This window comes from Anomalospiza imberbis, chromosome 2 (genome assembly GCF_031753505.1).
Source record: "Anomalospiza imberbis isolate Cuckoo-Finch-1a 21T00152 chromosome 2, ASM3175350v1, whole genome shotgun sequence".
Lineage (NCBI taxonomy): Eukaryota > Metazoa > Chordata > Aves > Passeriformes > Viduidae > Anomalospiza > Anomalospiza imberbis.
Window position 1 is genome coordinate 2,492,483 of NC_089682.1, and position 24,623 is coordinate 2,517,105.

Here is a 24,623-nt window from a genome sequence, read left to right on the forward strand (position 1 = left end):
CAGTGCTCACCAACTGCTGAAAAATCTTTCTTTTCAACCCCAGGACTGCAAGGAAAGCACCATCCTGCTCAGAAGGGCTGATCTGGTTTATATCCTGTCAGCAGCCACTCAGACTCTGCTGAGGAGAGACATGTCCCTCAACAGGAGATTGTATGCATGGCTGCTAGGTACTGTGCAAAATCCAGGGAATTTCAGTGTTCTGCATCCTTGAGAGCAAAAAAAAAAAATCAATGTTTAAAATTGAAATACACTTTTTTAGCTGTTAATAAATGATGATAAAGTAAAGTGGTGTTTATTTGCCATTTATTAAGTGCCTTAATACAATTAAATATTTGGTAAACAGGGCTTCTCTTCAGAGGTGAATTTATTTCTCTCTGAATCCCAGGGAATTTGAGAAATTCTGGTTCCACCCACAGCTTGTCGTAACGTTGTTCAGTGGACTAAAAGGACTAAAAGTTAGTATTTTAACCTTATTTTTCTGGAAGAATTAGTGATTCCCACTGTATTTTTCCTTGGTTTCGAGTTATGCCCTCAAACTGGGACCTGTGGGCTATTGAAATGCCAAAGATTAAAAATGCAGTGTAAATTCAATATAAACCCCTCAGTGCTCTGTGCTGCTCTCTGAGCTCCTCCTGCCTCTCTTTTCTTGTAGGTTCTGATATTAAAGGTGGCACTTTTGCTCCAGACTCCAACACTTCTGAAGAGCATGCTGTTTATTTCTTTGGAAAATACTCTAAAGATCTTTTGGTTGAGGTAGGTGCTCATTTTATACAGATATATTCCAGATAAATTCACGATCCTTGAAATTTTAGCTCAAACTGCATCCAGAATTGTTCCCAATTAGTGGTTTGTACTTCCCTCTCTGTCCCTGTGGTTACATTTCCATCTATCTCAAAGCCTCTGTGCTGTATTTATCCCAATATTGGACTGCTTATGGAATCCACGGAAACCAAAGGGAAGCATCTTGGCTGAACTACCTGAATTATTTAAAAATGTTTCTCTGGTTAAGATCAGCCCTTGAGTAGAGATGATGGGAAGATGGAATTGATTTGTTTGCCCTGGATGAAAAATTGGAGTTCATTTGTAGTCAGTCCTAAACAAATTCAAATTTAGAAGCACTTCAGCACTTATGAAGAGGACAGTCTGTCTCTGATGGATAACATTGTGATGTTTTCCTTTTCTAGAGTTTGATTGTGATTCTGCATCAGAAATTCCCAGAGTCTGACCCAGAGGAGCAGCACCAGGCTTATCTCAAACCCTTCCGGATCCTCATCAGCCTCCTGGACAAACCTGAAATAGGTAAATGTTCATCCCAAATCTGAGTAGGACTTAACAAAACCCTGAACAAGCCTAATCCTGTGTGGGAGAGTGCAGGAGGCTGTTCCTTCCTTGGCCCTGCTCTGGAACAAATTCCCTCTCCAGGTTCTCTCTGGCTGCCCCACAGAGCCCTGCAGAGCATGGATAGATCCCAGGCAGGGAAATGCAAATCTGTGCCCTCCTGTAGGGTCAGCACAACCCAGGCTGGGGGTTGTGCCAATCCCAACCCTACAGGCTGGGACAGAGTGTCCTGAGAGCTGCTCAAGCAGGAAAGGCCCTGGGGGTGCTGGTGACAGGGGCTGGACACGAGCCCAGGGGTGCCCAGGGGGACAAGAGGCCGCTGGCAGCTGGGCTGGGTGAGGAATTGTGTGTCCAGCAGGAGCAGGGCAGGGATTGTCCCTCTGGGCTGGCTCTGAGAGGCCCCTCGAGGGCTGTGTCCAGTTCTGGTCCTGCAGGAGAGACCTGGAGGGGCTGGAGCGTGTCCAGGGCAGGGAAGGGAGCTGGGAAGGGGCTGGAGAATTCCTGAGGGAGCTGGGAAGGGGCTGGAGAATTCCTGAGGGAGCTGGGAAGGGGCTGAGCCTGGAGCAAAGGAGGCTCAGGGGGGACCTTGTGGCTCTGCACAGCTCCTGCCAGGAGGGGACAGCCGGGGGGGTCGGGCTCTGCTGCTGTCCCAAGGGACAGAATGAGAGGACATGGCCTCAAATGGCACCAGGGGAGGCTCAGGGTGGAGATTGGAAAGAAAATTTCCCTGGCAGAGTGGTCAGGCCTTGGGATGAGCTGCTCAGGGAGGTTTGGAGCCCCTGTCTGTGGGAGTGTTCCAGAGGAGTCTGGATGGGGCCCTTGGGGACAGGGTTTGGGGTGATGCTGGTGGCACTGGGTGGCTCTGGATGATCCTGAAGGGCTCTTCCAGCCTTGATAATTCTGGGATTCTGAGCCTTGAGCTGGCCTCTGAGGGGCACTTTAAAAAAGCACTTCCACCCTTGTGTCAACATTCAGCTCCATTTCTTCCTTGGGTGGATCTGCTCTTCGCTCTCCGCGTCTCTCCATGCAGCACCCAGAGGATGAGGCTCTGCCCATCCTTACTTCAAGGGCAAAGTCACTTTTCTGCACTAAAGAATTAAACCAAAGCGACTTGATAAATTTTTAAAAATATTTTGGGTGGGTAATCATGTTGCCAAAGAGGTTGTTTCTGTTAGAAATGTATTGATTCATCTAATTTAGAAATAAATGAGAGGCCTTGCCCTACTGGATGTGTTGCTTGGCTGCCTGACAACCTGCATTAATCCAAAGTACAAATCAAGGGCTAATAAATCCCTTTTAAACCAGGGATATTTAGCTAAACTGCATTATCCAGTTTAATCTTTCCAGTCAGAACATAAAGTTTGACTCCTTGAGCCTTAAGCCATTAAAACTTTCACTTCCTTTAGAAATGGACTTAACAATGCAGCAATTATTTAAAGGAATCAAATGCAACATAACAAGCTTTGACCTTTTCTGGTATTCTTAGTCACTTAAACTTTTATATTTTCATTTTTCAAAGCACTCCTTGCAAACTTTATACGCTACTTTTATTATTATTATTATTATTATTATTATTATTATTATTATTATTAATCCAAGTTTAGGGCACTGAAATTATTATTTCTTCCCCTCCTCTGTAGACAGCTCCTGGATTCTTTTCTCCCTTTCCTTGCAGGGCCACAGGTTGTTGGAGATCTGTTCCTGGAAGTTCTTAGAGCTTTTTATTCCTACTGCAAAGACACTCTGGGTTCTGATCTCAAACTCAGCTACAATCAAAGTGGCAATACCCTGGCAAGGTAGGACAGATTCCCGGCTCTGAGCTGAAACTGGATCATTTTTTTTAAGATAAGTGGGGTTAAAATGAAGGAGTTTAATGAAGTTTTGGGTGGTAACAAAGTGACTTTCTGGCCAGAGGTTGAAATTTTTTCTCTGGCTTCCCCTTTTCCCACACACAATGAATTTCTCTTGGATTAGCAGAGCAAAAATGAAGTTTGCTGCATGTGATGGGTGTTGAGTAACCACAGTGACATCAGGCTGCTGACAGAGCTCAGCCTCGTGATTTCCATCATCTGAAAGATGCTCCAGCTATTCCAGAATGATTTAGTCTTTGATTTTAAAAAATCAACATTTTTTATCTTGTAGAGAAAGGGGGAAAGAGATTTTCGAGTCCATCAGCTCATGTGATGGGAATCCTCACTGACATCTGCTTTTCTTTTCCTTTTCTCTCCCTTCCAGCGCAATCAAAGAGAACAAAAATGCTTCAGAAATTGTCAAAACAGTGAATTTGTTGATCACATCCTTAAGCACTGATTTCCTCTGGGATTACCTGACCAAATGCTTTGAAGATTGTTTCAGGTGTTTATGTTGTGCTCTCAAAAATGCCACTTCAGAGCTGTCTGTTCAGGATAATAATATTTACTGAAGCTTTTAAGGGACATCACACATGGTAGAGCCAGCCAGGTCTGTAAGTTGTGTCCACAAATAATTCAGGAATGCAACCAGGTAAACAATTAGATGGAAATTTCAACCTGGGAACAAAAGAAATTCTTTTCAAATCATCAGAAAAAGGAAAAATGGGTGGGAGGGGAGGTGGAGAGGTCTTTGTAGAAGAAAAATAAAGATACTAAATGGGCTTTAAGGCCTCTTCCAACCCTCTGATTAGATGATATCTCTCTTTTTATCAGTTTCTAACTCTAGGATTCTGCAATCTGAAAATTAGCAGCTCTTCATCATACCACAGAGGGTTGAGGTTGTTTTGACAGAATATTTTCCCCTGCTGTGTTAGAAGCCCTTTTCCTTAGAGCTGTTCAGTATTTTGTGCTGATTTTAATGAAGCTTTTTGCTTGTAACCAGAATCTTGCCATGAAAAAAAAAAAAAAACAAACCTTCCATAAGAATGTTTCTTTCACTTCAGAAACAAATCCACGGGGATGAGGTATCCTCTGGAAAATGTGAGCACTCCTCCCACCATTTCAGAGCTCTGCACACTGCTGGTGTTCCTGCTGGATGTGATTCCTCTGGTAAGGCTGGGTTTAACAATCACTGCTCAGTGACGGATGAGATGGGATAACTCCTTTAAAAATTCTTTTTTTTTAATTTCAGGAGCTCTACTCAGAAGTGCAGGCTCAGTACCTGCCCCAGATGCTCAGTTACATGGTGCAGTCTCTCCTGGAAAACATGGAAGTGTTGGGATTGCCAGAACTCACTCATGCCTTAAAAACCTGTTTTAAGGTGCTCAGCAAGGTGCAAATGCCCCCTTCCTACCTGGACATCGAGACAGGCAGTGCCAATGGGGTAGGTGATTTTCAACCCTTCAGAGATGGGGAAAACCCTTTAAAACTCTTGGTTTAAATGATTTTGGGACAGAATTTAAAATGCTATTTCTCCTTCAGCCTAGATGACAATTGCACCTGAAGGGAGCCACAGGAAAGATGGAGAGAGACAATTTCCAAGGGATGGAGGGACAGGACACAGGGAATGGCTTCAAACTAAAAAAGAGTAGGGTTGGATGGGATATTGGGAATTAGGAATTCTTTCTTTGTGAGGGTGGAGAGAGGCTGGGATGGAATTGCCAGAAAAGCTGTGGCTGCCTCATCCCTGAAGTGTCCAAAGCCAGCTTGGACAAGGTTTGGAGCAGCCTGGGACAGTGGAAGGTGTCCCAGCCATGGCAGGGGTGGCACTGGATCATTTCTAAGATCCCTTCCAATCCAAACCTGCAATTCTATGAATTTTTTAATACAGCAATAAAGATTTTTTTTTGAAACTTCCCTTCTTTAGCTCCTTCCAGAGCACTCTGCTGCCATGTTACTCTCACTGGGTGTTCAGTTCTGGCCTGTTTGAATTATTTGTGGCACTCAAGGGGTCTAGGCTTGTCTGCCCCTGAGAAGGATGGGATCTAAATGGTTTTAGGAACAGAATGCAGTAGCTAAAAACTGGAGTTACCAAATGCAGCGCAGCTTCACAGCTGGTTAGGTCTGCAGGGCTCTCAATGAATATTTCAGTGGAACACAATGGGGCATTGTTGGTGTGCAAAGGACCATGCTGAGGAATGAGGAATAAATGGGATGAAACAACCCCAAGAGCACAGCCTGCCAAAATCTGCCAGCAGAACAAATACCTGCATTTGAGCAGAAATAATGCAACAGATGGAACACTGCTCTGGGGGGAAATTGGTTTTAAGGGAGCACATCCCTCTGTTTGATGAGTCAATTGTGATTTCTATAGAGATATTTATATATAATAAATAGATATATGTAATTTATTTTCTATTATATATTTATACGGATATTGGGTTTTAAAGGGGAATGAAAATGAATGGAGCTGTTTATAAACAACTGTGATCCTGAAACTGGGAATCACAAACAGGAACTTTTGCTTTTTCTGTTGTTGCTGTTCTCCAAGTGAAACCTCTGTTGGCAGTGCCACATTAACCACATCCCTACTGCTGTTACAGAGCCCGGTGCCAAAGGAAGATGTGGACATAACCCTGGAGACCAAACCTGGGCTGCAGGAGGAGGAGGAGGCTCCATTCCCCACCCTCAAGTCAGAGGACAGTGGCATTGGCCTGAGTGCCTCCTCCCCAGAGCTGTCCCAGCACCTGGGGGTGCCCACGGTGACCCTGGAGAGAGATGATGTCTGGAAAAAAGGAGGGAGCATCCAGAAAACTCTGCATTGCATCCAGGAGTTGCTTGCCAAGTTTGCCAGCAAATACATTTTTGGGATGCAGCTCCAAGAAATGAGTCCTGAAGGGATTGCAGCAATAAATCTGAGTGGGAAGGAGAAAAAGGAGAATGGCTACAGGTTACCTGAGAGTGGCAACAAGAAGAAGAGTCCCTGGGATGGCAAGCAAATCACTGTGCCTCAGGTCAAACAAATGCTCTCAGAGCTGTTCTCAGCCCGGGGCTCACCCTTCAGGAGCAAGAATTCCACTGCTCTCCTCTCAGAGCACAAAAAGGAGAAGGAGGAGGAGGAGTGGGACTTGGAGCTGGTGTTGGGACCCCTCAGAGGGGACTGCAAGGAAGCTTTCTCTGCAGCTTGTCACCTGCTGCTGGATTGCACCACATTCCCAGTTTACCTGTCCGAGGAGGAGATGGAGCACTTGTACCTCTCTCTGTTTCAGGGGCCTGGTAAGAAACGTTTCTTTTCCTGAGCATTTTTAGGATGCAAACAGTTAGAGCTTAGCTATTTTCAAGACCAGAGGCAGTAAAAACCCTTGGACAGGGCTGGAGGCAAATTGTGAATTAAAGCTTCATCCGCCTCAGCATTTGGGGTGTGCCTGGCAGCTGGGTTTTGCCAAGCTTCTTAAATTCAAATCTTTTTGGAAAAAATCCACTAGAAAATTTGGAGCTGAAGGGATACAAGCACCTCCTGGCCTGTACAGCCTTGCATGGTTCAGGATTTTCAGGATATCCATCCCTGTTGTCCATGGTTGTGTCCCCAGAAAAGGATGTTTTAGAGGAAGATGGGTGTAGGTGGAAAATTTGAGCTCTAAACCATAACAGAGGCAAAATCATCTCTTATCCCAAACCCTCAGGATTCGGAGGAGTTCAGTGGAACAAATAAGGATAATTTTGTACAGCTGGAGGGCCTGTTCTTGGATTTCCAGTTAATTCCTTAGCTTTAGCAGGAGCTGGTATTGACCTGAAGGTTAACTCGCAAACAGGTTTGTGGGGAATGGAGAGGTGGGAAACTGGAAAACTGGGTTCTCTTCTTCACCTCACTCCATATTCCTGGTGTCTGATGATATTCCCATCATCTCCATGGCTGAGCATGGCATGGACATGGAACACTTCCATTGCTCCCTCAGGAAAAGATGGCTTGGATTGATGCCAGCCACTTCAGTTATAAATTTCTAAATCCTGAAAGGAGCAGCCTCGGTGCTACTGGAAGACCATCCATGGATCCTGAGCCCTCTGGAGTTGTTTGTGACAATGGCAGCTGGAAAACAAAACAGCAGCTCTAAATAATGGTTGGGAATAAACAGAAAGGGGAAAGCAGAAATCCTGGAGGCTTTGGGGTCCTGCAAGAGCTTTCTGCTGGGAGAAGTAGGGAAAACATGGAGAGGTCGTGGCTGCCTCATCCCTGGAAATGTTCCAAGCCAGACCTGGAGCACTCTGGGATAGTGGAAGGTGTCCCTGCCATCTTCAAGGTCCCTTCCAACCCAAACCTTCTGTGATTCCATGAGCTATTGATGATGGGATCTGGGCACTCACTTTGGTCCTGTGACCTTGCTTAAAGGATTTTTGGGAGTATGACCCCAACTCTAAGGTTGTTTCATGTGGATTCTTTTGCTTCTTTTTTTTGCCAAGGTCGGGATTAAATGTGTGAGAGGGTATTTCTGGTTGGGACTCAGATGTTTATCAGTTCTTCTCTCTGTCACAGTCTCACAAACCCTGAGCTCTGCAGCACTTCACTCCAACAAACTAAAAATGGAGCCCATCTCTCTCTCTCCAAGGCCTTTTAAGGATCAACTGTCCAATTAAGAAATGACACCTCAATTATTTTCACTTTTAACCCAATACCCAACCACCCGTGCCCGCAATGGGGACTTTTTTATCCAATTCCAAAAAACCACCCAAACCCATGGAGAAGGAGGTGGAGGAGAAGGAACAGCCTCTGCCCTAAAACCTCCATCTTGCATTATATCTATTGCTGCATCCTAAACCCTTAAACTCTGAGTTTCCCACCCTGTGATATCACACACTTCTGTTCAAACTCCACCCCACAATCCCAGTTCTGTCATTCCATTTTGGAAGCTTCTCCAGGGCCTCAGGTCAGTGCCGTGTTCTCCTGGGGGTCAGGGCCTGGCAGCACAGAAAGTCTGGAATTCTCAGCAGCCAGGGTTCCAACAGTTTCAAACCCTTTCTGTCCCTTCCCTGGTGAGCAGGAGGTGATCCCAGCTTCCCTCTGTGGCTGAAGTCCCTGATGACAATCTGCTGCTGTGTCAACGACTGCTACGTGCAGAACGTCTCCATCTTCACCCTCCTGGAGGTCATCAACCACTCCCAGTCCCTGGCACTGGTGATTGAGGACAGGATGAAGAGGTACAAAGTGTCTGGCCACAACCCTTTCCTTGGCAAGCTGCAGATGGTCACCCTTCCTCCCATTGCTCCTGCAGTCCTGAAGATGATCTCAGAGAAAACAGATTTCTACCAGGTGTCCATTTTCTTTTCCTTTTTTATCTGCCCAGCTACACTGATCCTCTAATTCATAGAATCCTGGGATTCTGAGGCAATTGGGGAATGCCTTCTGTTAACAGGAAGCCAGGAAGGAAATGGCTCTTATTGTTAATATAATTATGAATATATTTATATTGAGTTGTTTGCTTTTTTCCCCTAGAGAGTTGCCTGTGTGCTCTGGAATCAGCTGAACAAGGAGACTCGGGAGCACCACATTGCCTGTGTGGAATTGTTCTACAGACTTCACTGCCTGGCTCCCTCAGCAAATATCTGTGAGGACATCATCTGCCAGGCCCTTCTGGATCGGGATAAAGTAAGTCCTGCATGCACTGAAGCCCCTCCAGCACTGTGGAATTGTTCCAGTGCTTCCCAAATTTCCTGCTGTTCCAAGAGTCTGACAGGCTCTGTCCATGCTTTTACAATTCCCTGGGATTTGTTCAGCATGGGATTACTGCTGGACCTAATCCCTGGATACAAAATCTATCACTAGATATTAGCTGGAGTATTTAGTTCAAGCCCAAATCCTGTAGGTTTTTGTCAGTATTTCCCACTGCCCCAGCTCTGCCAATATCTGTAAAATCACTTTATTTTTTATAGTATTTAGTCTCACAATAAGCTGTCTTTTAAGTGAGCCAGTAATTAATTATTTTCCTGCCCTAATATAATGACAGCACAATTCTTTAACAGCTGACAGAACATTTTGCACAATAAAACTTTAACCAGTCTTTGCTATTGTTTTCCTGTCCTTGCAAAAAATTGCAAACCTTTTTAAAGCTTTCCACCAATAACCACTGCCTGGTTACCACTGTATTCCCTTTTTCATCCAACTTGGAAACCTCCCTAAATCTCCCTTTTTTCCAAGGGGACGAGGCTGGAAGCTCTGTTCAGATTCTCTGTCATGTGGCACCTGACCAGAGAGATCCAGGGCAGCAGAGTGACATCCCACAATCGCTCCTTTGATAGGTATTTCCACTTCCATTTGCATTTTTGATATTTAATTACATTGTGTTTTATTCTCTTTTCTGAGGTGGGGAGGAGTTCTCTGTAGGGAGAGTAAAAAAATGAACAAAAAGAACATTTTGCACTTCTTGGAGTTTATCTTTGCAGGGCATTCATTCTGTGCATGCTGTGTTGTTTGTTTTTGGTTTTTTTGGTTTTTTTTTTTTTTTTGTAGTGAAGGAAGTTGCTGTAAAAATAGAAAGAGCTTCATGAAGGAGGAGTAGCCTTTCTGGAGAGTAGATTTTTTTTTTTTTTTTAATCTTGGAGTGAATTAAATTTGCCTTCCAAAGAAAATAACATCAGCTCCTTGTAAAAATAAAAATCTTAGATTGGTTTTACTTCCTATGGGATAAAATGAAATAAAAGCAAATAAATATGGGAAAGAACTTTAAAAGTGGGAGGATTTGTGTGGCCTTGCTTGTACAATTCCTGAACTCAGTCCAGGGAAAGCTGCTTGGCCAAAGCTGTTGGGAGCAGACCTGAGCCATTGGCTGGTGCTTCCTCGAGCACGCTCTGGGTGTGTTCCCTGCCAGGATTTTATTGCTTGATTTAACTTTTTTTAAGGATTTCAGCTGTCCTTGGTGCTGGTGATGCCTTGGAGTGGCTCCCTAGGACAGAGGCTAGACAAGATTAAGAGAATAAGAGCAGGTATTTATGAAAGGCCTCCACAGATACACCTGGGGCAGTCAGAAGCCTCCCAGAGGCCTCACCCAGGCTGGACAATGGTCACGAGTGTTTCACACAATTATAAATTTGGTCCATTTACGTATCAGGGGTAAATCCTCCAATTACAGCTTCAGGTAATGAAGTCATTAACCCCAAGTTTGCTCTCTCCCAATTCACTTTTGTTTATCCTTTTCAGGGCCTGAGGCTGTAGGGTGTCCTTGAATCTCAAGCCTAGAGGGATTAAAGTTTTGTCTGACCAAAACGTGAAGACAGTGGTGTCTTGAGAGGGGACCTGGAACAGAGGCCAGGCAGTGCTAAAGGAATAAAGCAGGGATTTATTAAAAGGTCTTTAAAGGATGCACCTTGGGCAGTACAAGAGCCTGTACAGGATGGACCCTGGGTCACGAGTTTTCACACTTTTCCAGGTTTTGGTCCATTTCCATATTGGGGTTCATTGTCCAATTCCAGCTGCAGGCTATGAAGTCCCATCCTCCCAGGTCGCTCTCCTCAGTTCGCTGTTGTTTGCGCTTTTTGGGCCTGGAAAAGGATTGTTTTGTGTGGCTGAAGTGTGAGGAGAGCTTGGTAACACGTCACATGAAGTTCAGGGTCACACACTACTGCAGTACAGAACCTGGGAAATAGGAAAGCTGAAACTTAAGGCATCAACAGTAACTAACACTTCGTGAGGAGTTTAGAGTTACGCACGAATGTGTGAGAAATGGATTTGTGTCGCTGTTGAGGCAGGGACGGGAATGAAAACGACTCCAAGTTCAGAAGGCAAAGAATGATCCGTTTGTTAAAAGTACATCTCTGTTTTATAGAGAACATCGTGAAGACTAATTTCATTGGTCTTAGGGTAAAAACATTTCACACCATTGGTGCACTATGAACAGCACACGGTGGTAGAACATATCTATAAACAATATGAACAGAAGGAGAGATAATAATTGTTTACATTCCTCTCGGACTTTTTCCCAGGCTTAGCCTGGTGGAAATCTCTCTCCTTTTCTCTCTGACTGAACTTAGAGCATCCCCAGATTTGTAACAACCCGCTGCAAGGCTTGTAAGAATGGATTTGTAGGGATCCGCGCACTAATGTGCGAACCGGGAAGTCCGTTTCTCGCACCAGCGCGGTGCGGGGTTTCGGGGCCGGGAAAGCCGCAGCGCTAAGGCCAGGTGCCCGCTGTGTCCGCAGGTCGCTGTTCGTGGTGCTGGACAGCCTGACCTGCTCGGACGGCGCCATCGGGGCGGCGGCCCAGGGCTGGCTGCTGCGGGCGCTGTCCCTCAGCGACGTGGCGCGGATCCTGGAGCCGGTGCTGCTGCTGCTGCTGCACCCCCGCACCCAGCGCACCTCCCTCGGCTGCATCGGGCACGGCACCTCCCCAGGTACAGCCGGGCACGGCTGAGGCACTGCCCGGGCCCGCCCTGAGGCCGGCGGGCCGAGGGGCAGCCGGGCCGAGGGTCGCTCCTGCCCTCGGGTCACAGCAACGCCGGGGAGCTCCAGGCTGGGCAGAGGGGCTGGAAAGCTGGGAAAGGCCCTGGGGGTGCTGGTGACAGGGGCTGGACACGAGCCCAGGGGTGCCCAGGGGGACAAGAGGCCGCTGGCAGCTGGGCTGGGTGAGGAATTGTGTGCCCAGCAGGAGCAGGGCAGGGATTGTCCCTCTGGGCTGGCTCTGAGAGGCCCCTCGAGGGCTGTGTCCAGTTCTGGTCCTGCAGGAGAGACCTGGAGGGGCTGGAGCATGTCCAGGACAGGGAACGGAGCTGGGAAGGGGCTGGAGAATTCCTGAGGGAGCTGGGAAGGGGCTGGAGAATTCCTGAGGGAGCTGGGAAGGGGCTGGAGAATTCCTGAGGGAGCCGGGAAGGGGCTGGAGAATTCCTGAGGGAGCCGGGAAGGGGCTGGAGAATTTCTGAGGGAGCTGGGAAGGGGCTGGAGAATTCCTGAGGGAGCTGGGAAGGGGCTGGAGAATTCCTGAGGGAGCTGGGAAGGGGCTGGAGAATTCCTGAGGGAGCTGGGAAGGGGCTGCAGAATTCCTGAGGGAGCTGGGAAGGGGCTGCAGAATTCCTGAGGGAGCTGGGAAGGGGCTGAGCCTGGAGCAAAGGAGGCTCAGGGGGGACCTTGTGGCTCTGCACAGCTCCTGCCAGGAGGGGACAGCCGGGGGGGTCGGGCTCTGCTGCCGTGTCCCAAGGGACAGAATGAGAGGACATGGCCTCAAATGGCACCAGGGGGGGCTCAGGGTGGATATTAGGAAAAACTTCTTCATGGGAAAGGTGGTAAAACATTGGAAGGGGCTGCCCAGGGCAGTGGTGGGGTCACCCTCTCTGGAAGTGTTGAAAACTGTGTGGATGTGGCACCTTGGGCCAAGGCTTCGAGGTGAACAGGGGGGTGGTGCTGGGTGATGGCTGCACTCTGATCTTGGAGGTCTTTTCCAACTTTAACAATTCCGTGATTTGGCCCAAACATCCAAGTTTTTTGGTTTTTTTTACTGGAGTAGAGCAGTAAGTGGAGAAGCTCCTGGGAGTTTTATATACAGGAAGTTCCTGTCCCCTGTCCCGTGCCTGTTACCAGGCTGTGCTTTCAGCATCATTTTTGGCTCATCTTTGACAAATAAATGTCATACAATTAAGGCGTCCACAGGGCTGCTGTAGAAACACAGAGCTAATTTATTCCTTCCTTGTTCCATAACATTTAATCAAGGAAAACATTAGCTCTTTAATTAATTAATTAATCAATCCCTCTGTTGCCATCCTTTTCATTGCCCTCCTGATCTCCACAAATATTTAATGTTCAAGAAGCATTAAAAAAAGGCAATTGTCACTCTTAGGGTGTCTCAGCCTAAAAGTGCTTTATGTTTTGATCCTGGTTGTTTTGCAGTAAGTTAGCACTGCTTTTTAACCACTTTAAAAGAGAAATAATTCTTGCCTTAAGTATAATTCTCATCCATTTTTTAGCCCCACTCATCACAACTAATACTGGACTGGAGCAAAGTAGCTTTATAAACTTTTTTAAAAATGATTTATTGAATATAAAGCATGATGTGTTGACTAAATGACCCGTAAAGGCCCCTTCCAAGCCAGACTGTGATATAATTTTATGTGTGAAATAGAAATCAAAAAATCTTTTTTTCAGACTATGTTCGTGATTGGCTTTGCAAGAAAAAGGCCCCTCTGAAAGAGTCTGGCATCTCTGAGAGCAATTCTGAGGAAAACCTTCCCTTGAGCCAGTTCACTACTGTGGACAGGGAAGCAATTTGGGCAGAAGTGGAAAATGATCCGGAAAAATCAGAGCTAAAAGCTGAGCAGCCTGAAAATGATGGCTCTTCCCAGGACATGGAGGGCGACCAGGACAACAGCGAGCACACGGAGTCTGCAGACACCAGCACAGGCCATGACAGTGACAACACCTCCTCCCTGTCCCCTTCCCTGGAGCTGCAGGAGGTGAGCAGCGAGGACAAGGAGGCTGCAGCCGATGGCAGAGAGGCCCCAAGCCACGGGAATTCCCTCAGTGCCTCCGAGAGCTCCAGATCCAGCGCGGGGCTCAACCTCGTCAGGGCCGACTCTGAGAGGACTCAGGCCTCGGAGTCTCTGTCCAGTGACGAGGAGTTGGACCTGGAGCTGCAGGAGATGGCCCACTGCAGGCTGCTGAAGCAGCAGAAGGAGAAGCAGGAGCTGGCAGAGGCCCTGTTCAAGCACATGCTGCTGTACTTGCAGCCCTACGACTCCAGGCGGGTGCTCTACGCCTTCTCCGTGCTGGAGGCCGTGCTCAAAACCAACCCCAAGGAATTCATCGAGGCTGTGGCCACCACCAGCATGGACACCAGCTCCACAGCACACCTGAACCTCATCTACAACCTCTTGGCTCGCCACCAGGAAGCTCTGGTAGGGCAGAGCTTTTATGGGAAGCTGCAGCCTCAGTCCCCCACGGCATGTCCCCACTCCCTGCTGATCGAGCTGCTCACCTCGCTGTGCCTGCGCTTCCTGCGCTCCTACTACCCCTGCTGCCTGCAGCTCAGCCACAGGGACCTCCTGGGCAACAGGGACGTGCAGGTGAAGAGCGTGGAGGTGCTCATCAGGATGATGGCCCAGCTGGCCACCACGGCCAAGGCGGCCGAGCCCAAGAACGTGGAGTGGATCCGCGATCTGCTGGGAAGGTGCCACGTGCAGGAGCTGGTGCTGCTCTCGCTCTCGGCCTCCATGTACGTCAGCCACAAGCGCTACCGGCTGCTCCTGGCTGATGGGGCCCACCAGCAGGAGCAAGAGCTCTTCGAGGAGAGCCTGATCAATTTTGGCCATGATCAGATCTGGAGCGAGCACCCGCTCCAGATTGAGCTGCTGAAGCTGCTGCAGGTGTTGATTGTCTTGGAGCACCACCTTGGCCAGAGGCCTGAGGAGCAGGAGAACCAGCCAGACCTCTCCAAGGAGTGGCAGCAGGCTCTGAACTTCCAGGAGGCCATTGGGGCCATGCAGTACGTGTACCCACACCCCATCACTTCCCAGGGCTTGTTTGTCTCTGCCGTGGTGAGGGGGCTCCAGCCCGAGTATGGCCATGGGATGCATCCCACATGGGTGGGCCTGGTCACCAGCTCCCTGCCCTACTTTGGGAAGTCCTTAGGCTGGACCGTGGCCCCATTTGTGGTGCAGATCTGTAAAAACCTGGATGAGCTTGTCAAGCAGTATGAAAATGAAGCTGTGAAGACTTCTGCCAAAACATCTGCCAGGTAAGAGCCACCTGGGGGGGATTTGTTATCTCAAAAATTCCCCTTTCCACAGAGCTGGGAGTGTGTAGGAACTCCCTGGCTCAGCACCATGGCTCCCAGAGTTAGATCCTTAATTCCTGCTGCACCTGGAGTGAGCTGGAGACAGGATTGGTGCAGCAGCTGGAGGAAGAGAGCAGCAGCTCTGATATTTCCTGGCTCCCTCTACCTTCCATCCAAGTATAAAAGCTCCCAGTTTTATGGATCCCTTCATTTTGATATTCCTGACCTGATATTTCTAATATTCCCTCCAATTTTAGCTATGGAGTAGAAACAGGAATTTTCTGTCAAGGAGATACCACTTGGCTTATTAACATGTTTGGGTTTTTTTCCCCCTCCCAAAGCTTCACTTCTAAAAGAGAAAATGTGACTCCTGATTACCCCCTCACCCTTCTGGAAGGGCTGACAACCATCGGGCACTTCTGCCTTCTGGATCATCCCCATCCAACAAAAAAGGTACATGGGAATCCCCTGACCTGACAGCACAGTCACATCCCCTTTCCTTCCAGGTGAATATAAACAGGGAATTTTACAAGAAAATAACTTTAGAGAAGCCTCAGAGCACACCCAAAGAACTGAACTGACTCAAAGTGAAAGGACTGAGCTTAACCTTTCTGTGTCTGAAGCCTGCAAAGGGAATTTTAAGTCATTGTTCATGAAGATCTTGGTGATGCAAATATCAGTCCTCTGTCCTTAACAAACTGGTCTATTTTCTTTTGAGTTGATAATGTTTTGATGTGTTCCCTACAATTTTTAGGCTCTTGTGCATAAGAAATAATTTTAACATTGATATTTTGGGTTTTTTTTTCCCAGTCATCCTGTTCAGCTGAACCTGCCAACCTGAGGAATGCCAGGAATGCCATCCTGGAGGAGCTGCCCCGAATTATGAACACCATGAGCCTCCTCTGGAGTGTCATAAAAAGGGAAGATTCCCAAAAAAGACCAACTGACTTCTTTGGGACAACTAAAGGCTCCTCTTCAGTCTACTTTAAAGCAACCAAAGTAGGAGCTCCTTTAAAATGCTGATTTTTTTATCTCCTCATCCTCCCCAATGCATTTTACATGGAGTTCTTTTATTTTCTGTATATCCTGGGAAAAGAAACAATATTTTATAAACCAGGAGCTGGTCTTTGTCTTACATTGATAATTATTTTCCTCCCTTTACAGACATTAAGAACAAAAATATTGGACTTCCTGAATCCCTTGACTGCACACCTTGGAATCCAGCTGATGGCAGCAGTGGCAGCAGTGTGGAACAGCAAGAAACCCCACAGGAGTCACAGTAAAACCAAGGTGAAGCTAAGGAAAAGCACCCTTTTATTTCCTATATAAAGGCAAATGTTACATTTATATGGTCAGTTCTCAACTCTTTTGTAGATTCTTTGGGGATTTTCAAATAGGACTGAAAAATGTGAAATCCTCTTAGAAAAAGCATCAGGACTACAATTAAACCTCAATCAATAATCAAATAAAACCCACATTGTGGGTTTAAATCTGAGTAAAAGCCATTTTTTCTTCAAAACTGGATTGCAATTGGCCAATTATATTTTAAAGCCCATGAATCAGCTCAGTTTCCAGAGAAAATGAGAGCTGAGTTCTCTGGAATCATTATTTATTCTGGGGAGAACCTTTTCCTTGGCTGCTTTCACTGGGGCACAATCCAGTTGTTTTCATAGGGTGTTGGGAGAAGATCTTTAATTGGCAAGGGCTGTGTTTGATGATGCTCTGTAGCTCACATTTCATTTTGAGGGGTGTGTCTTTTGTTTTGTTTTCTCTTGTCAGATTCTCCCAGTGGCCAGTGCATCCCAGCTCATTCTCCTGGACTTAATTTGTGCCCTGAACACATTGAAAATTGACACCATATTATATCTGGTCAAAGAGGTGGTCAAGAAACCAGCACAAGTCAAGGGGGAAGAGGTATTATATGTTCTAATTTTTTTAAACAGCACTTTTACAAAACCAAATCCACCAAGCATTAAGCATTTTTCTAATAGTACACAAACAAAATTTTTTTAAAAATCCTTTAGTCCTAATAAAAAACCCGAAAACCAAAACGAATCAAAAATCCACTTCAACTAATAACCTAAAGAAAAAATTATATCTCCACAAGTTCAAAAGCAAAATAAATTCCAACAAAGAACGTAAAACCACATCAAACACAAAAACGCGTTAACAACTCTAAAAAGTAAGCACACAAACATAAACTACACAAAAGCTACAACTAAGAGCTAACACCTCTTACTTCACATACAAAAACTATAAACATAGAATTAAATCTAATATATTTATATATTTTCATTTTATTTACCCTCAACAATACAGTTTAACCCATTAATCAACCAAAAACAAATATTTAAATAACCTTAACCAATACATCAAACTTAAATACCATATGTTTAACTCATTCAAACCCTAAAAAACCATTTTAAACTTATTTAATCAATTTCCCAATAAATACTTAACCAATACCAAAAACCATTCCTCCACATCTTTCACAATTGATTATAAATCCCTCTAATAAAGTATTTAAACCAAATTCCTTCCCAAAACATCCTTTAATCACCAAAAATTAAAAACCCTTAATTGTATCAAAACAAATTTTTACATCAAATTCAACATTTTTATACTTAAAATAGAAATATATAATATAAAATATGTAATATAAATACAAAAAGTAGAATATAAAATAAAAACATAATTATAGAAATGGATAAAATCGAAATATATAAATATTTAAGATATTATATTATATTATATTATATTATATTATATTATGTTATGTTATGTTGTGTTATGTTATATTATATTAGTGTATTATAATATATTAATATAAATCTAGAATATATTATATATTTTTTATATTTATATATTATAGAAAAAATATATATAAAAAAACACAAACAAAGCTTCAAGTAGGAAGATAATTCCATTTTCTTAGTGTATTCCAGCCTGGATGTGTTTCAATGTGTCTTTCAAGCACTGTTAGAAGGATTTGTTTTAAATGTGAAATTATCCTTTGCTCCTGAATAAATTTTGGTATCCAGGTTGTGTTTGATCCACAATAAGTAGATTCTTTAAAATATATCAGGCAGATGATGATGGGACAAGGGGAATGGCCTCCCCTCCCTCACAGGGAACAATTTTTTCCCCAATACCTGAAATAAAAAAACCCCAAACCTTCCAAGCAAAGCAGAGATGATGAAGTGGGATAAAGCCTCAGCTCTGGAATTCTCTGTGGCTGCATTCACTGAGTTGGATAACTCACTGCATTCATGCGCAAGCAAAAGATGTTTAGGACAGGAAATACTGAAATAAGATTTGCTGCTGGGCAAGGTTTTAGGAAAAAACCTTCTTGGGAAAGGTAACTCCTTTCCTTGAGCCACCAGAGCATTTCAGCAGGGAAATAAATCACTTTTCTCAACAGGTCAGAGACAATCAAAAAGAAAATTGTCAAGTCAAGGGCACTGCAGGCTTTGCTCAATGGGCAAACACAAACAGATGTGCTGGAGTTCTGGCTGCTGAGAATTCCAGACTTTCTGTGCTGCCAGGCCCTGACCCCCAGGAGAACACTGCACTGACCTGAGGCCCTGGAGAGGCTTCCAAAATGGAATGACAGAACTGGGATTGTGGGGTGGAGTTTGAACAGAAGTGTGTGATATCACAGGGTGGGAAACTCAGAGTTTAAGGGTTTAGGATGCAGCAATAGATATAAAGCAAGATGGAGGTTTTAGGGTGGAGGCTGCTCCTTCTCCTCCACCTCCTTCTCCATGGGTTTGGGTGGTTTTGTGGAATTGGATAAAAAAGTCCCCATTGCGGGCACGGGTGGTTGGGTATTGGGTTAAAAGTGAAAACAATTGAGGTGTCATTTCTTAATTGGACAGTTGATCCTTAAAAGACCTTGGAGAGAGAAAGATAGCCATTTTACACCTTGTTAGTGACATGCTGCAGGACTCACTAGTGTGAGACTGTAAGTCAACATCTAATTCTAAATGCAAAATACCATCTCAAGTGCCTTCAATCCTGACTCTAACAGAAGTAGAAAAAGAAGCCAAAAACCAGCATGTAATGGTGTTTTGTGTGAGGAATACAATATTGATTAGTTTTGTTTTGTAAAATTGTATAGAGATATGTAAGATAACGATATAAGTTGTTACTATTAATAATATTTGGTTATGAGTATGAGCAAATATTAGAGTAAAACAATGTATGTAGTGAAGAAATTGCTAATAATTAAGAATTAATTAGATAATATAGATAAAATAAATAATATGTATGAAATTATATAATTAGGAAGCACTATAATCAAAAGTACCAAAATGAGATTTTGCGAATAAATCCTTCCCTGAGAGGGTGGGGAGGGGCTGGGATGGAATTCCCAGAGCAGCTGTGGCTGCCCCTGGATCCCTGGCAGTGCCCAAGGCCAGCTTGGATTTTCTTTTTCCTTCTGATGGCAAACAAGTGTGGCTTTGCTTTTCTTTTTCAGAAATCCTCTCTCGTGGATATCCCAGTGCTGCAGTTCAGTTATGCTTTCATTCAGAGGTAACTCACTCCTTCTGAAAGAGAATTTTCTGTATGACTCCAATGAGGGAACAGCCAGTATTGCCATTTTTCTTTCCTTTGATCTGCATGTCCCAGAACACTTCTCTGCAGGAAATGTGTTGTCCCTTGGTTGTTGACACACAGACACAGAGTGCGTGGGCTGTGACACTGACACTCAGGCAGGGCAGGACTGATCCTGAAGCTTTTAGGCCACTAAGTTCCTTTTATTTGTTTGTTTTGTGTTCTTTCCTTAACTCCACCTTCACCCAGGTGTGCTTTGGTTTTATTTTTTTTGGCAGACTCCCTGTCCCAGCCCTGCAGGAGAACTTCCAGCCCTTGTTAGGGCTCCTCAGAGAGTGTGTGCAGCTGAACCTGGCTCCTCCTGGCCACTTCCTTCTCCTCAGGTACTGTGGGAGAGAGCAGAGCTTTCACTGAGGTTTTACACTGTGCCATTCCTAACTGAGGGTGCTCTGATCTCCCCACAGCACCCTGAATGACTTTGTGACAAAGACACCCACCCTGGAAAACAAAAAGGACCAGAAAGACCTGCAGGTACAGAGGGTTCAAGTTCACCTTTTGGTTCCTAAACCTGGCACTGCTCATGTAAGGATGAGTGGAGATGACCTGATCTGTGCTTTGGGTCTGAATTCCTGTGCTTTTGGGAATACCTGCATGTGCATTCAGCCATTTTGGCTGAGGCCTGGTGAACAGGGGAGACTCAAACATGAGAGACAAACAGAATTTTGTCCCAAATGCTTGTAATCTTTTCAAAGCTGTTTTTTTCTGTGCGCTATTATGGTTTTTCTCAGAACTGAGCTGGTAACACAAGTGGGATGTCACAAGTTCACGTCCTGTGTGTGGATATTGAAATCTCCAATCTGTCTAGGAAAATTCATTAATCCTTGGAGCTCCCAGCGGGGCTTGGCAATGGGAATGACTCTGAGCTCAGCTGTGTAAAGAAAGGAGCAGAGCAGGATCCTCCTCCTGTACTGCCTTATTTCACCAGCACAGTTTGAACACTGCTTACCTGAGTGGTTTTGGGTTGTGGTTTGGGTTTCATGTGCCAACAGAGAAATTCAGTCTCCCCTTCTGCTTCAGAGTCTTGCCAGCAAAATGACAGAAAATGTCATTTTACAGCCTCTGCCTTGCTTTGGCTGGCTGGGATTTGGTTTCATTGCAGCTCCTCATTTCCCTGGGAATTAAACATACCAATTACATATCTGATGCCACTTTGGTTACGTTACAGGAGGTGACCCAGAAGATCCTGGAGGCTGTGGGGACCATTGCTGGTTCTTCCCTGGAACAGACCAGTTGGCTGAGCAGGAACTTGGAAGTGAAAGCTCAGCCTCAGATTTTACCAGATGAATTCAACGTGGAGGATGCAAATGGTAACGAGATTTTCCCTGACTCCTGTTGCCCTGGTTTTTTAAAGTGTTAAGTTTTCTTTTAGAGTTCTTTTAAAAGTTTTAAAGTTCTCATAAAACTTCTTTAGCTTTCTGATAATGTTTACATATTTGAGAGTCAGAGTTCCCACACACTTTTCATGTATAAATAGAATGGTTTACATCTTTCTCAAGAAGTAGAGAGAAATGATTAACTGATCTTTAGACCAGTGTAGTTAGAGAAGTAGTAATTCCATCCTCCATTCCACGGTCACCTTTGGAATTCTATGAATACCAGATGTTTGGATAAAACTGGCTCTTTTTCTCTTTTGAACTTACCAAGCTTCTGTGTACTCATTTTGTGTTCAGTAGTGACAGACTCCTGCTGCTCCCTGTCCTCTACGGCAGGCAGTGAAGAGCACGAGGGCTTTGATGATACGTGGTTTGCATGATTTTATATTTCAGTGTAACACCAGTTTGCACATAAATGTTCTGTTTGGGCAGCAGATCAGGAAACAGCAATATTTAAACCTGTCTGAAGAGAAAACTCGATTATTTTGCCTCTTTTAGATACATCAGTGGCACCGTCTTCAATGGTTTCTGCCTCTGCTCCTTCAATCTACAGTGTCCAAGCCCTTTCTCTCCTGGCAGAGGTCAGTGGGGCCCTCTCCTCTGTGGGGTTTTTAAGCTGAGGACCTCAGCGCTCTCCAGAGCTCCTGAAAGGTGGCTGTGGCCAGCTGGGGCTGGGCTCTTTCTCCAGGCAGCACTGACAGAGCCAGAGCACACAGCCTCGAGCTGCACCAAGGGAAATACAGGCTGGAGATCAGGAAAAGGTTTTCACAGAAAGGGTGATAAAGTTCTGGAGTGGCTGCCCGGGGAGGTGGTGCAGTCACCATCCCTGGGTGTGTTTAACAAAGCCTGGATGTGGCACTGGGTGCCAGGGTGGAGTTGAGGTGTTGGGGCTGGGTTGGACTCGATGGTCTTGGAGGTCTCTTCCAACCCAGTGATTCTGGGATTCTGTGAATTTTGTGAGGAGGATTTTCCTGATAAACAGCAGTGCCATTCTTTTGAGGGCTATTCCATTGCACAAACTTCCAGCCTGAACATGGCTGGAACATTTGCAGCAGTGCCAGCTGTGGGTGTGAAGAGCTCTCCTGTCCCCTGTGCAGGTCCTGGCCTCCCTGCTGGACGTGGTGTACCGCAGTGATGAGAAGGACAAGGCCGTGCCCCTCATCTCCCGCCTGCTCTACTTCGTGTTCCCGTACCTGCGGAACCACAGGCCAGTCTCCCTCTGCTCCTGCCATTTTCCCTGCCTCATCTTTCTGTTTTCCCTTGTTTCTCTATTCTCTGTTCCCATTCTATTGGGTTTGAGCTGGCTTTCAGCACTGTTTCCCCCAGGAGCTGAACCTGTTGCTGTTTGAGCTCTGATTCCTCCACCTGGGATTTTGGGTTTTACTCAAAAATCAAATCTCCCCTTTCCGTGCCTGTCAGGGAATGGGGATGGGGCAGGTCCCAGGATCCACCAGGAAGCAGGAAAAGCATAATCTCTCCCTATCCCCTTGCTACTTTTTCTCACAGATGTGGGAGAGATGGATGATATCCAATGGGGACACGGCATGGAATCCTGGAATGATTTGGGTGGGAAGGGACCTTAAAGCCCATCCAGTGCCACCCCTGCCATGGCAGGGACACCTCCCACTGTCCCAGGCTGCTCCAAGCCCCAGTGTCCAACCTGGCCTTGGGCACTGCCAGGGATCCAGGGCATTCTCTGGGAATTCCATTCCAGCCCCTCCCCACCCTCCCAGGGAATAATTCCTTCCTAAAGATCTCATTCAAACCAACCCTTTTGTGAGTTGGAATCTATTTCTGAACTTTAAAAAAAGCCCATATTGATCATTTTTGTCCTCTCCCCCAGTACCTACAACATTCCCAGTTTCCGTGCTGGTGCTCAGCTGCTCAGCTCCCTGAGTGGATACGCCTACACCAAGAGAGCCTGGAAAAAAGAAGTGCTGGAATTGTACATGGATCCATCTTTTTTCCAGATGGACACTTCCTGCACTCAGTAAGACATGGAATTAAGCACTCCAAGCTTGTATTCTGAATTTACAAGGAAAGGCTTTAAAGGATAAGAGTAACATTGGGAAGAAAATTCCATTTAGTGCTTTCTAATCAAATGGGATAATGTTAAAAAATGGGTCTCAGCACTAATTCTGCTCCAGACAAGAGTCTGCACACAAATCCTGCCTGGAAACTGCTTCCTGTAGTTGACTCAAATAATTTCTGAGGTGAATCCACACCACAGCTTTCCCTGGATATCTAATTCCCTCTTTCTCTCCTGCAGCTGGAGATCCATCATTGATCATCTCCTCACACATGAGAAAACCATGTTTAAGGATTTGATGAGTAAGTGTCAGCTGCTGATCATTTATTTCTACCTCAATTTGAAATCTATTTGCATTTGAGCCATTTGGGTGCATTTTTATTACTCTGATTTATCCATCAAGTGCTGACTGTGTATAAATGGCCATTTTATTAACTTCATTCCCAGCTAAAGCTGAGTTAAATCTGGATTTTGGTCATGTCTAGAACACACCAGAGGAGGTTTTGCTGCAGAGGTGCTTCTCTTGGGTTCCCACACTCACATTTTGCTCCAATTTTGAGTTGTGACCTTTCTGAGGAGGAGACTTCGGCAAACTCTGCAGGTGTCTGCCATGAGCAGTGCAAACCTTCCATTGCTGTGCTGCAACCTCTAAGTCAGGCTCGAGGGGAGTGTGGAAGAACAAATCCTGGGGGAAGGGTGGGATGGGACCCCTTAAATTGGCCTCAAGCACCTTTAGTCTCTTTTTCATCCTTTCTAAAAGAATAACTGAACAATTAAAATGCGAGACAAATTTTATCACGCAAGATGAATTCACGGTGGGTGACCCAGGAGAGTTTTTTTTGTAGAAGATGTCAGGAGTGAGGGATTGCTCCCAGCCCCAGAGGCAGGCAGTTTTTGCGGGGTGGATGACTGTGCTGTGTGTTGCAGCCATGCAGAGCAGTGCCCTGAAGCTGTACCCCAGCTCTGAGCAGAAGGCCATGCTGCTGAAGCGCCAGGCGTTCGCTGTCTTCAGCGGGGAGATCGACCAGTACCACCTGTACCTGCCCCTGATCCAAGGTGAGCCCCCAGCCCTGCCCTTCCCTTCAGCTGGAACACAAATCCCTTTGGCCACAGAAGCCCCTGGGTCCTTGGCAACGTCCAAGGCCGGGTTGAGGTGGGGCTTGGAGCAGCCTGGAGTCGATGAAGGTGTCCCTGCCCGTGGTCCTGGCTGATCCTTAATGTCCCTCTCAACCCAAACCACTCTATGATATAAATTCTGTGAGAAAGCAAAGTCACCTCTTTTCCAACAAATGCTTTGGGTTTTTTTTTTTTAATTTGGAATAAAATTTATGAATCTCTGAGTTCCACCAGATAAACGACCTCAGCAAGGAAAGACAGGAATCTTTTTTCAAGGCCTTTGGTCTGGAAATGTGATTATTTCATGGCAATCTTCCAGCCACTCTTGACCTGCTGTTCTCCTTAAATGCCAGTTTTGATCACATTTTGTGCACCATAAACCCACTCAGGCTTTGTCTGAATTACAATTTAGTTAATGCAATGCAAAGAACTCGGCTCAAAACTGATGATAAAGTAAAAACTGTGTTTTACCACCTTCCACAAGGTGGAGAGGGACTTTCACAAGGAGGGACAGGACAAGGGGAATGGCCTTAAACTGCCACAGGCAGGGCTG

The 24,623-nt window shown here is 45.6% G+C and overlaps 1 protein-coding gene and 1 long non-coding RNA gene across 3 annotated transcripts in view; both read left to right on the forward strand.

Annotated features, from left to right (window-relative positions):
- The window catches only part of LOC137468135 (uncharacterized), a 232,988-nt gene that overhangs the window by 202,636 nt on the left and 5,729 nt on the right, over positions 1-24,623 (forward strand). The gene's annotated exons all lie outside the window — the stretch shown is intronic.
- DOP1B (DOP1 leucine zipper like protein B) overlaps positions 1-24,623 on the forward strand; it is a 51,953-nt gene that overhangs the window by 21,601 nt on the left and 5,729 nt on the right. Inside the window, exons 7-32 of one of the 2 annotated variants that reach the window (XM_068179516.1) lie at positions 44-167; positions 653-753; positions 1,185-1,299; positions 3,014-3,134; positions 3,574-3,693; positions 4,253-4,358; positions 4,441-4,632; positions 5,792-6,464; positions 8,225-8,493; positions 8,677-8,829; positions 9,379-9,479; positions 11,377-11,567; positions 13,309-14,896; positions 15,277-15,388; positions 15,746-15,934; positions 16,100-16,225; positions 16,715-16,849; positions 19,416-19,471; positions 19,771-19,875; positions 19,957-20,023; positions 20,718-20,859; positions 21,424-21,506; positions 22,023-22,132; positions 22,769-22,915; positions 23,195-23,256; positions 23,882-24,010. In XM_068179516.1, coding sequence (XP_068035617.1) covers positions 44-167; positions 653-753; positions 1,185-1,299; positions 3,014-3,134; positions 3,574-3,693; positions 4,253-4,358; positions 4,441-4,632; positions 5,792-6,464; positions 8,225-8,493; positions 8,677-8,829; positions 9,379-9,479; positions 11,377-11,567; positions 13,309-14,896; positions 15,277-15,388; positions 15,746-15,934; positions 16,100-16,225; positions 16,715-16,849; positions 19,416-19,471; positions 19,771-19,875; positions 19,957-20,023; positions 20,718-20,859; positions 21,424-21,506; positions 22,023-22,132; positions 22,769-22,915; positions 23,195-23,256; positions 23,882-24,010 — 5,317 coding nt within the window. Of the gene's footprint in view, positions 1-43; positions 168-652; positions 754-1,184; positions 1,300-3,013; positions 3,135-3,573; positions 3,694-4,252; positions 4,359-4,440; positions 4,633-5,791; positions 6,465-8,224; positions 8,494-8,676; positions 8,830-9,378; positions 9,480-11,376; positions 11,568-13,308; positions 14,897-15,276; positions 15,389-15,745; positions 15,935-16,099; positions 16,226-16,714; positions 16,850-19,415; positions 19,472-19,770; positions 19,876-19,956; positions 20,024-20,717; positions 20,860-21,423; positions 21,507-22,022; positions 22,290-22,768; positions 22,916-23,194; positions 23,257-23,881; positions 24,011-24,623 lie in introns of those variants that run through there. The other variant, XM_068179514.1, reaches the window with a different exon arrangement.